General features: G+C 36.1%; 1 protein-coding gene across 6 annotated transcripts in view; it reads right to left on the bottom strand.

The window, feature by feature from the left end:
• Nucleotides 1–12,495, bottom strand: part of LOC124605471 (cyclin-dependent kinase 11B) — a 99,318-nt gene that overhangs the window by 26,779 nt on the left and 60,044 nt on the right. For 5 of the 6 annotated variants that reach the window (XR_006978647.1, XM_047137173.1, XM_047137175.1 and 2 more), the window contains 4 exons: nucleotides 7,858–8,140; nucleotides 6,120–6,264; nucleotides 4,857–5,001; nucleotides 3,941–4,170 (listed from right to left, as the gene is read on the bottom strand). Coding sequence is in view for 5 of the 6 variants with exons in the window: in XM_047137173.1 (XP_046993129.1) it covers nucleotides 3,941–4,170; nucleotides 4,857–5,001; nucleotides 6,120–6,264; nucleotides 7,858–8,140 (803 nt within the window). In the remaining variant the exon portion in view is untranslated. The remainder of the gene's footprint in view (nucleotides 1–3,940; nucleotides 4,171–4,856; nucleotides 5,002–6,119; nucleotides 6,265–7,857; nucleotides 8,141–12,495) is intronic. The other variant, XM_047137174.1, reaches the window with a different exon arrangement.

Raw genomic sequence — 12,495 nt, 5'->3', positions numbered from 1 at the left:
TTAGAGGAGGATCACTATTCAATGGAAGAGCAGAGATAAAATTAATGTATATCTGTTCCCTAACTACTGTGGTGGTTATGTTACCTTCTATTGACTGTACATAGAATCATTGCTGAAGTGGTGTTACTCACATAATCCATGCAAGAACAAGAAAGTCTTGTTTACTTTATAAGTTGATTACTGAGATTTACACTTTTTCATTATTGAAATCATTACCTGAGGTGAAGTTCGCCTTATTATTTATGGGTTCTTAAATGGAAATACAAAAGTTTATGTTTTACATAACCTAAGAAATGTTATTAGGTGCACATTTGTTTTCATCTGCTGCAGCAGAAAATTTAGAGTTAAATGTATTTGCTGGTTCAGCAACAAAGCATAAGCTTAAAATTGAACAATTCTCTTGCAGACACTATGGGGTTGCTGCACATTAAACCCAATCTTCACTTCATTAGAATTGAACATTAAATGGAAACTGAAGATTTATTTTAGGGATGTGTAAGTCACCCTTTACGTGGGCTTGCAGCACTTATAGGAAGAGAAATAGCAAGAGATTTACCTTGAAAGGAATAAGGTTAACGAATAACAAGATACTAATTTTATTTTGGTAAAAGTGGGCAAAATGACCTTAGATAATGAACATCTTAATTCTTATTGAATGCTACTAATACTTATTGAAAGAACTGATATAGAAATATGATCAGACATGTTTTTATTGTACGAAACGAAAAAAGAGTTTGGTCTTACAAGACCTTAAGTTTAGTAGTAACAACAATTTAACAGAAAGTTAAAGATAATAAAATGCATGTAATTAGTTAAGTAAGTTGTATTACGCAACTTCTTTCATCTTAGCAGGGGGGATCTGTCATGTGACATGTTGTTCATGCAGAGTAACATTACATTTCTGCCTCTCAAGCCTATGAAAGATGGTTGTATAAAAACACTGTTTATATAGAATTTAAGTGGAAAACATCCCGCTGTGCACACACTGATTTGATTCATGTGCAGATTGATGGGAGAAGTGTGAGCAAAGCACGATGGCGACTGTGTGTCCCCATCTCAGTGGCAGCATCATGGCTTGGCGGTGTTTTGGAAGGCACAGCACGAGAAGCACTGCTGGCAATGATAACACCCAAAAACAGTTGAAAGAAGCTTAAGAGAATAATATCATTCCATTCGATTATGTTCTGGAGATGATGTTCTGCTCTACAAATTCACAAGAGATTTGCACACCCACTGTGTTAAATGCTAAAATACACTGAAAATTAAATGTATGTGAGTTATTGAAAGACGTTTACTTCATTCAGTAACTCAAATAGTTTGAAGCTCTCTTCCAGCCCTTGACCCTCTGCAGAAGATGACAAAGTCACATGGCAAGAATTGGTGGCTCTGCATAGCATGTCCACTACATCAAGGAATCTGAAGTGAAGCGAGTGCACAAGAAAATAATTAAGGTAATATTATCACTGATAGCAGCAAGGTGACAGATCGTTTGAAAGGTAACACATCATCTTTGTTCATTTCAGCTACAAAACAGCGATGTTACATTCCAAAACCATAATCAGGATGATGAGTATGTGCAGCTCCCTTAGACCACTAACATAACCGCTAATACACAGCTGACTCCTAAGGTCTACATGTTTTCAATTATTTCAAAGGACTGTCTGACCTTGTGAAGGTCACAATAAATTCAGTTAATTGCATGAGCTATGCTCATGTCAGTTTGGCTTGTCTATAATGTTTGCACTCTGAACAATGATCAACATTATATAACCCTTTTTCACCAAGTCAAATAACACTTCAAATATACCAATGTTACAGTGCTGTGCGCATGTGAATACAGATGGTCAGCAATGCACAGTGGAAGGGAGATGCGTGTCACATGATGCTCTAGCCAATAGCATCACTCTTTGGTATCTGTCTGCAGCATGTGCTTTAGGTTGTGCACAGAAAATTTAGCTTTGATTTTAGTGTTAATTTAGTTATGGTGAGGGTATTTAGCAACTGTAATGTTAATTATGGGTGGCATAAAACAAACATGACATGTTTTTCATTAAAGTGAGAGTCATAGTTTTCCAAGTGAGTAAATTTTTCTAGGTATTGTAAGAAGCAGAAACAGTGGCCTGATGTGGTGCGCACCACAGCTTTGCCAGTTGGCAGTGCACACAAATGGCTGGAACATGCGGCATGAGACAGCAAGCATACTAGTCATGCCGCAAAGTTATTTCCATCCTTCTCTGTGAGGAATGCAGCTGCCTTCTTACATGTACACCACTATAAGAGCTCAAGATTTTTATGCTGAGAATGTGGTTCCTACTCAATCCACAGCAAGGAATCTGATTAGTGTTTGTACTGTCCAAAAACTAGTATGGTGTTTCTGTATCATTTGTTGAGAGATAACACTTAACATTTTCCACTTACTATGCCAGAACAGATGATTTTACTAATAAAGGAATAGGGAAATATTTTCACAACAATAATAATAATAATAATGTGATAACTGCTGTGCTATAACACCACTCCTTTTCAAACTATAAAGGAAGCTGCACAAGCAAATAAACACTTCTGATGGTGTTCCATCAAAGGAGTCATAATTTGTGCTTCACCCAATAAACTATTTAATAAAAGACCACAAACCATTCACCCGATTTGCAATTGTTAAAGGAGGAGGAGGAGGAGGAGGAGGAGGAGGAGGAGGAGATTAGTGTTTAACGTCCAGTCCACTACGAGGTCATTAGAGATGGAGCACAAGCCTGATTAGGGAAGGAAATCGGCCATGCCCTTTCACGGGAACCATCCTGGCATTTGCCTGAAGCGGTTTAGGGAAATCAGGGAAAACCTAAATAAAGATGGCCGGACAAGGGTTTGAACCATCGTCCTCCCGAATGTGAGTCCAGTGTGCTAACCACTGCGCCACCTTGTTCAGTGAAAATGCCAAACAGCTACAATGAGGAGATGGTATTTCAGTCTTTGTGAAGAGCCTAAATCATAAGTACGTGATTGTGATTGCCTCTCAAGGAATCAATTTCTCCTCCTCCTCCCTGGCCTTATACCATATCTTGGATTTGGCTACGTTAGTGGTAGAGGATGGCTGGAGACCATTCCTACAGACAGTTTGAAGTAGATATACAAGCCATGACTGATGCAAACAATGAGATTTTGGAAAATAATTTTTTTCTCCGATGAGCTAACATTTCATGCTCCAGAAAACTGAACCATGATAACTTTTGTACATGGAAACCAAAGAATCCTCATGTTACACACAAAATAAAGAGAAATAGGAAAGGCCAATGTGTGGTGCAAACTTGTGCACAATCGGATCATTGGTCCATTCTTTTTTAGCGAGTCTCCAGGGAATGATGAGGGTTTAATAATACTGCTGTTTAGTCGCGTTTGAACAATAAGAATTGCCTTATTTGTTAATTGACATTTGCATCTCAGTATTTACAGTTCTAACAATGCTTGTTAGAAATGACTGCTTGTTGGTCTAGGTTTGTGAACATTTTTGTTTTCTGTTAATACAGAAGTCATGCCTAGTACCTTATCTGTGGGGAGTTAGTTCTGAAACTTCAACTTGATTCTCTTGTAAAGAAGCGCTAATAACTACATTTTGTGTTTGTAGTTAGGGACCAGGACAAGAAAAGTCTTTGTACATGTCAACCAATCCAAATTAAGTCATAGTCTTCTACCTAAATGATATATGGTCAATAAACATATAAATCCTATACCATGTTCAGTCTACTTTGCAAGCATTCTGTTTCCCCTCGCTACACTCGATATTTCTCTTTCAGTTCTTACATACTACTGTGTCATCCTTTCTTCTGGTGTATTGGGAATACATTTTTGTGTTTCTGTATGCCCACATGTAGTTCATAATTATGATGAGAGCAGTCTACAACATTTGTGATTCGTGTAAGTCATTACACAGCACAGATGTACTAACCTTTGTACACAGTAGTAGTTCCGGTGCTCGATACCAAAGTGTTACAACTACTGGAGTATACGGTTTCAGCGGAGAACCATATTCACGAGCCAAGCCAAAATCGCCAACCTTCAGTATCCCCTTATGGCTCAGTAGTAGATTAGATGTCTTGAGATCACGGTGCAATATCCAGTTGTCATGTAAATGGGCTACTGCACGCAAAAGTTGCTGCATAAGACACTTCACTTCACCTGAAACAGTGTTTAAAATCAACTACACATATCTTCAAAAAAATACAGTACAGTTCAAGTATTTCAGTGTGAAAAGCTAAATCATGAGTACACTGACCAGAAACAATGACTAAAATGTCTCTGGTCTAATTTGGTTGAAAGTACATTATAATGTATATGATTTAAGTGGGGTGAGAGAGAGATAATGATGAATTTTTAATGTAGTAATTTGGTTGAAAGGAAAACAGGATGTGGTAACAGGTGGTCTCAATATGCAAATGAGAAATAGAAAATATCCCAGTTCCCATAACAGTAGAACAATCAGCCTCAAACTATATTTTTTTGGAATTTGCACAGTTTATTATAAGTAATAGAGATGGCATACATTGTTATTTCTTCACAATACACAGAGTATCAAAGTATTTCTGCAGAAAGTATTAGGGTACTTATTGTATCAAAAGAATTAGCATTCCACATAAAAGAAATAAACAAAAACAACATACAGAATGAATTAGGTGAATAAATGATAGGGATAAAATAAATGAAGACCTAACAGTATCAGCCAAAGATGGTCAAAAAATTTCAAACAGCAACGCCATTAATATTTCATAGCTAATGAAAATCCGTCTTGGTCTGTCTCAGATTTCCATTAGCCACAACATACTCTTTACAAAACAAACATAACTATCATAATTGTGAACAATTACCTGGAATAAACACCTGCTTCTTTTGTTTCATGGTCTCCATTAGTGACTTCAAATCATGTTCCACGTAGTCCATAACAATAAAAATTTTATCCATGTTACTGCCCACAACTATTTCACGTACAGTCACTATGTTTGGATGCTGGGCCTAAAAACAAAACAATTAATATTAACCAGGAATATTAATGAAAATTAGCTTTTTTAAATGTCACTGCTTGAAACTAATGAAGGAAATTAGGATTTTTGTTGTACCAAGAATCTGGAATTAAATTTTTGGCACTGTGTGTTAATGTATACTGAGGGTGTTTAAAAACAGATTGAACAGGTGAATTGCAAATGAAAACCACAGGCTACAGCAAAGCTCAGTGAAACTACCATACTTGTCAAAAGATAGTACATTGACAGAATATGCCAAATTTGAGCATAAACGAGATGCACACAATTACAAAAGAAAGTGTTAAACTACACGACAGGAATTATATTTGTTTAAACAATCATCAAACCTATGTCACTGACCTGCAGTTAATGAAACTAATTTCTTTTTCTGTACTTCTTTATCCATCTCCTTTTTTTTTGCTCAATCTTTATTATCTGTGCTATCTCTGAGTAGTTATTACTTTCTTTCTGTTATTTCTTCTACTTTTCTTCCAGTTTCCCCTTTCCAAAGCCCCACTAGTAACTGACTCTGGCTTCACTGAACTCTTTTTGTCATCTTTCCTAACTTCTGTGTAACTGCAACCTCTCTCCCTTTAGCAGCACTGTTCACTAAGGCCTTGCAACTGTGACTGAATACAATGTCATGCATTCTTATCCCAAACACCAACAACAATCTAGTGTGTTGACTAACAATTCAATTTTTACAGTCTATCTTGGCTTTTCCTGTGTGTCAGCCTCACAAGTCAAGTCTTATAGTTTGCTTTGTATTTGTTTGCTTTTCACTCTTTCCCTTTAAGGACTTTGAAATAATTTCACAATTTATCTTCAACATAGTACCTTTACACTTAAAGACACAAGAATGCACAAAACACTAAGTACAATCTAAAAAGGCAAATTTATGCCAGAAAGTTCCTTGACCTTAAACAGTGTTCTTACTCTAGGACACATTTTATCAAAAGGACTGATTTAGTTCTAGTGGACAAGCAATTTACTACTGTAATTACTTGCTTTTCTTTGGAAACTATACAATTGGCTAATAATATTCACTCTTATTGTACTGAGGTAAGGTCTAAGTTATCTTAATGCACAATATTGATTGCATTAACTAACCTTCAGAAGTGTATTAATTTCTCTTAGTGACGTAATTGGAAAACCTTCTTTCTCTTTCTCCATCTTTAATCTTTTCAGTGCTACCACTTCACTGGTTCGTTTATCACGAGCACGATACACTACACCATACGTCCCTTCTTCAATCCTACAAGAAAACATTAATGTAAGATTCATTTATGCAAACAGTACAAATAAAAACAATTGAAAGTTTTCCATTCTGGGCATACTATGGACAGAACTTAAGAATTTTTGTCACCACAATTATGTCATTTGTCAATGTATTAGGTGTTTCCCACAATGACATGGCCAAATCTGCACTGCGACTACTACAGCATTTATATTCACATTTAAATCTCATGACATGTGGTGATTTATCAGGCAGTCCACATTACAGCGGTTGTCGTCCTGGATTGAAGCTTCAGAGACAGACTATCCTACATCCAGTTGTACATGAATCTGCTTATGAACACTCTATTCATGAAACATTTAGTAACTATTACTGGTAAAAATAACATTTTAAAGAAAGAGTAACTATAGACAAGTTTACTAATGTTCAATATACATACTGCTTAAGTTGAAAGGGAAACAGGTTTTCTTTTATTTACATGACGGTAACATGTAGAACTGTGCATTTATGTTTTTTTTGTCATTTACATGGAATCACTAAAGCTTGCGACTATGCAGTGGAATAAAAATTTATGGAGTTTTTGTATCATTGACAGTGACTTTTGGTGGCTATCAACTCATGATAATTTGTATTCTGTTTTCAACATGGTTACATCAATTCTGCAACAAATTAAATGTAACCTGATGAGTCATTCTGAAATAAATATAATACCATTTACAATCTAAACAAATTAATGCATGAACTTCTAATCCAATTATCTTTCTAAATTTGTGTCACAGAGATGTCAACTTAAATTTCTAAAAAAGTTAACCTTCCCTTACTGTTTCTGATATGAGGCCAAACATTTTCCATTTGAATGAATCCATTTCCCTTGCTTTCATCATCTTCCATTACAGATAACAATCTTAATTTTTCTGTTGAACCAGTAGTTTATTTCCAGCATGCCACTTTCCCCCTGCAATTGTGGTCATATTTGTCTCTGCAGATGACATAGGTCTTGAAATGTGGGATCATCATTCACATATCAGTAAGCCACTGATATCAGTAGTTTTCCATTGTGATAGGACTTACACTGGCTGGAAAGTGGGGATATTACATTTTTATTTTGTTTTTAATAATTCCAACTATTGCTGAGAGACGAAAATAGCAATCTGTTGGTGATCTGTTGGTTGCCTCCAAATCATGGAAACAGCTAAAATGTTACATGATCCTTTTACTCAACCAGTTAGTAGTGCTACGTGTCAAACAGCATATGTGAGAAGAAGATTAAACTTTCATGTAAGAGTTGAATATCCATAGCTATAAAAAGGAATTTGTGCTAATTACACAAATACAAGTGCACTGATGGATGTGTTCCTTCATCAGAGTGATTGCATAGTTCCTTAAGAAAGAGCAGTGCATCATTTTGTGAAAGAAAGAAATCCTATTTTTTTCAGAATATGGAACTTAATGTGAAAGTGTTAAGCATTGTAGTACCTTCACTATATGCCCCAACCCTCTTTCCATTAGACAAAATGATGAGAAAAATTTGTGGAAAATAAAAATAAAATTATGCAGCTGAGCACATATTTCAAAACAGTTCAATTTTTTTCTATGTTTTATCATACCAACCTATTTAAACACTGAAACTCTTCCACGTTACGACATCCTTGGATGGCAGGGAGGTATGGGGGCAATTCTTCTTTCAATGCATTCTCGGCCTTCGGCGAATCACTGATGAATGGTATGCCATTCTCATCTGTTTTTGTAGGTTTTTTCTCATTTACTCCAACAGCTGCTGCAGGAGGACTTTCTCTCTCAGGACTATCCCGCTCCCTCTTTACAGATCCAGGACTACCTTCATATTCTTCATTTTCAGTGTGATGTCCACGTGAGTCATCAGTATCAGCAGCTGCTGGTAACAAAAAGAATCCTGAATCAAATTCTGAATCAATACAATCACTGTAACAAACAGAGGGTCTGACAGTTTATCCAGTGACTTAAATTTGAACAATACAAGTTGTGGCATATGGGAAAAACCCATACAAATATGAATTTAATCCCCAAATTTAAACAACAATGACTTAAGTGTCAAATTTCAAATTAGCAATAAGTGGCACAGACGTGTACAAATTCTCCCTCCAGCTTGCCTGCTCCTATCTCCACCGCAACCATTAAAGCACCTCAACCTGTCACAACGGAGACACGAGTACATCTGTATTGAAGCATTGAAGCACAACTGGCCAACATGGGTTCCTGTAAGTCTGGTAAGCTTCACTGACCCATTCAGCCAGCTGCGACTGACAACAGGTTGTGCTATAAAGTCCAATGTGCCTAGTCGGGTATATGTTTGCGTAGGTAGTTTCACTGCAGCTCTTTTATCATAACGGCGGAAGCATCAAAATGAAGAAACTAAACTTAAGGGACATTGAGAAGAAATCAAGATTTCAGGAATATATACCAGTCATGAAACAGAATGCATGTGTTTAAGAAGTTACTTAACACGTATCCAGGAACCTCGAATATGTTATGACATGTTTGTGAATTTGTCCAGTAATTCCTCACTACATAAATACTTTGAAAGAGGAAAAAGACTTAGTGGTTGACAAGAGTGTGGAAATGTGTGCTAAGGATTTGATGTCATTTAGCAGCATATAGGCTTTCTAAATTTAGGGCAAACATTGACTGAAACAGGAAACAATATGGCACAGTGGATATTAAAAACCAAGTTCTGGTGGTGTGTAACATAGTGTGAAGAAAGCTTAGTATGAAAAAAAAGTTTCTTCTTTCAGACACATACATTCTGATTAACATAATAGGAAAAATGAGCTTCATGATATCTACAATTCATTTGGGGAATGAGACTGAACTATCGCGGGCACTTAGAATGGATTAGTGAACCCACAATACACATTATGGAAAGAGTAATTAAAATTGGTAAAACTAGGGTAATATTCGACTGAAACACACTAAGGTACGCAGAATCAAACAATGGAAAATCCAGGATGGAATGTAACAATATTAGAGAAGGAAAGTTGCTACTCACCATATTGCGGAGATGCTGAGTCGCGATAGGCATAACAAAAAGATTCACACAATTATAGCTTTCGGCTATCAAGGCCTTTGTCAGCAATACACACACGCACACACACACACGTTCGCCTGCAAACGCAACTGCAACCAGTGTGGTTTCAGTTATCTGAGACTGCAGACGTATGTGCAGTTGCGTTTGCGTTTGTGTGTGTGTGTGTGTGTGTGTGTGTGTGTGTGTGAGATTGTGCACGCGGACGCGCCCTTGTGTGTTTGTGTCTATTGCTGACAAAGGCCTTAATGGCTGAAAGCTATTATTGTGTGAATCTTTTTGTTGTGCCTATCGTGACTCAGCATCTCAGCTATATGGTGAGTAGCAACTTTCCTTCTCTAATAAGATTTGTAGAAACTAGACTTCCAAAATCTTACTTTAGTTTCCATTGCAGTGTAATAGACATCTTCAGGTTCTTAGTTGTAAAGGATCTCAACTTTCAGATATGCTTCTAATGAATACAAAAACAGGTATCAGAGGCCACCTGATGATGATTCGATTTGAGAATAGTGAGTACTAGCTGAAAGAGGGTGTAGCTGCAGAGAAAACCATTCATATTGAAATAAATAAATAAGCTCAAAATACACCAAAATGGAAAAAATGACAAATAAATCCATCATTTTCCAGCCTACAATAACTCTAAATGAATATATATGTCACTGAGCCTCATCCTGTGATAGTCAGGTAAGAAAATACTTTTCATCAACTTCCGAAGCCATCTCACAACACTATAATGAAAGAGTACTGAATAAACTGCTACATGGAGCGATACATAGAGGACTGTAGTCTACTGCTGAATTCTTCACTTACTACTTGTTCTTCAAATTCTTTAAGAACACTTTTGTGAAACTGTTTCTATCTATATTCAAACATCTGCCTGTTCAGGTTTTTCAACATTTCTGAGATGCTATCCCACAAGTCAAACAAATCTGTGCTACCCTTCTTTGTATCCATTCAATGTTTCTTGTTAGACTTATTTAATATGAGTCCTACATACTAAAGGAATTTCTAGGATGGGACACGCAAATGTTTTATAAGCAATCTCTTAAGTAGACTGGCTGCATTTTCCTACTATCCTACCAAGGAGCAAAGTCTGCTACCTTGTTTACCAGCGACTGAGCATATGTGGTCAACCCATTTCATATCCTCAAAACTGTTATACCAACATATTTGCTGAGGTTGACTGATTGCAATCATAGGGTATGATGTTTGTGTGTTTTGTGAGGTGTTCAATTTTTGAACATTTTAAACAAGTTGCAATCATTGGACCACTTTGACAGCTTATCAAGATTTGACTAGATATCCACTAACTTTTCTCAGGTATTACTTAATTGTACACAACAACATGATCTGTGAAAAGTCTGAGGTTACTAATAATATTTTCTCCCATGCATTAATATACAACATGATCAGTAAGGGTCCGAACACACTTCTCTGTGCCATGCCTGAAGGAATTTCAACAGTTTTCTATGGCTCTTAATCCAACATAATGTGTTGTGTCCTCCCTGCCAAAAAAACTTTTATTAATATGTGTTGGAATGATACCAAGTGAAATGCTTTTCAGAAGTCAGGAATAACTATGTCGACCTGATTACCTTGGATCACGGCTTTCAGAACCAAAAAAATGTGAATTCAATTTTGCACGATCAATGTTTTTAAATCAGTGCTGGCTGGAATGACGGAAATAATTTTGTTTGCAATACCTCATTACAGCTGAGCTCATAATATGTTCTCAGAGCCTGTAACAGATGGATGTTGATTGTATGGTACAATAGTGCGTCACTACTGCTATTCCTCCTGGGTAGGTGTGACCATTGCTTTCTTCCAACCAATGGGCACAATATTTTGTTCAAGAAGTCTATGGGATACTTTAGCTGAAAGGGAGTCTAACTCAGGTGCAAATTGCTTATGGAATCTGATATAGTTTTCATCAGACTCTGGGGTCATTTCTAGTTTAAGTGGTTTCAGTGACATAAATATCTATAAAATTAATCCTCACAGTGATGTGAGAATTAGAATGGAGCAGTACTACTGGAAGTTCCTTTGTAAAGGAACTTTTGAAACAGTTCAGTATTTCTGATTTTGCTTTCCTACCCTCAATTTCAGTTTCTGTACTACTGACAACCGTTACAACGACCAGGATTTCTGTGAATCTTACGAGAGGTCCAAATATGTCTCATTTTGAATCTATCTATAGGCCTACGCATTGTTTTACATCCATTTTTCGGTAACCACTGTTTCTTGAGATGATCCTTTATAGACTGTATTCCATGGAGGGTCTTTTCCATTGTGAATTGTTTACTACATACAAATCTATCCAGTACTTGGTAAACTACTTCTATAAACTCCAGCCACAGTGTCTATGTGCTTACGGCCAGAGCTAAACATTTTGAGTTCTTCCTTGATATGACACTACCGTATCTAGTTTACTGAACTTTTAAATCTTTCTACTTGTTTTAGATGCCTTTGTAATTTTGTAATCATTGTTACTAAAACTGCATCGTAATTACAGAGGCTAATTTTAATGTAGGAATCTTCAACAAGATGATCATTTATTTGTTGCAGTTAAAACTAATATATTTCTGTCATGAGTGCACTTCCAAACTATCTGTTCTAGGTAGCTTTCAGAGAGAGTATTTAGTGATTTATTGTTCTCCCCAAGTTGTGTTACTGTTTCAAAGACAGCTTTGATGTCAACTGTGTATGCAGCTTTGTTTTCTGAAACTATCACAAGTACATCCAAAACAATGTATGATAAATGACAATAAAGACAATGTTTTTGTACTGAGAGGTGCAATTTGCTAACAACAATTTTGAGTTTTTGATACAATAAAATTTGTAAACTATGAAAGACATAAATATTCAGTCATGCAATAAGTTTACACTGAGAAATATCCCCTTTATCTATGATCAGTTAAGAAAAAAACATAAAATAGTTTGCAAATGCAGAATATGCTATCTACATCAAACAAATAGTCATTTAACTGCATCAGGAAGTTGAATAAATTATTAAATTGTGAAACATGAAGTGATTAATAAAAAAACTATACAGAAAAAGCAAATCATTCTACCGTTCAAATTTTCACAACACAGTGGCAGCACCACAGATACAGTAATTAATTATCTATTCCCTAATTTTATAATTAGCATCATCCACGAACAGCATTAACTGTCCCTGTATTGACTGA

This window comes from Schistocerca americana, chromosome 3 (genome assembly GCF_021461395.2).
Source record: "Schistocerca americana isolate TAMUIC-IGC-003095 chromosome 3, iqSchAmer2.1, whole genome shotgun sequence".
Classification (NCBI taxonomy): Eukaryota; Metazoa; Arthropoda; class Insecta; order Orthoptera; family Acrididae; genus Schistocerca; species Schistocerca americana.
Note: the sequence above shows the minus strand (reverse complement) of the source record. Positions and strands in the feature narration are given on the sequence as shown.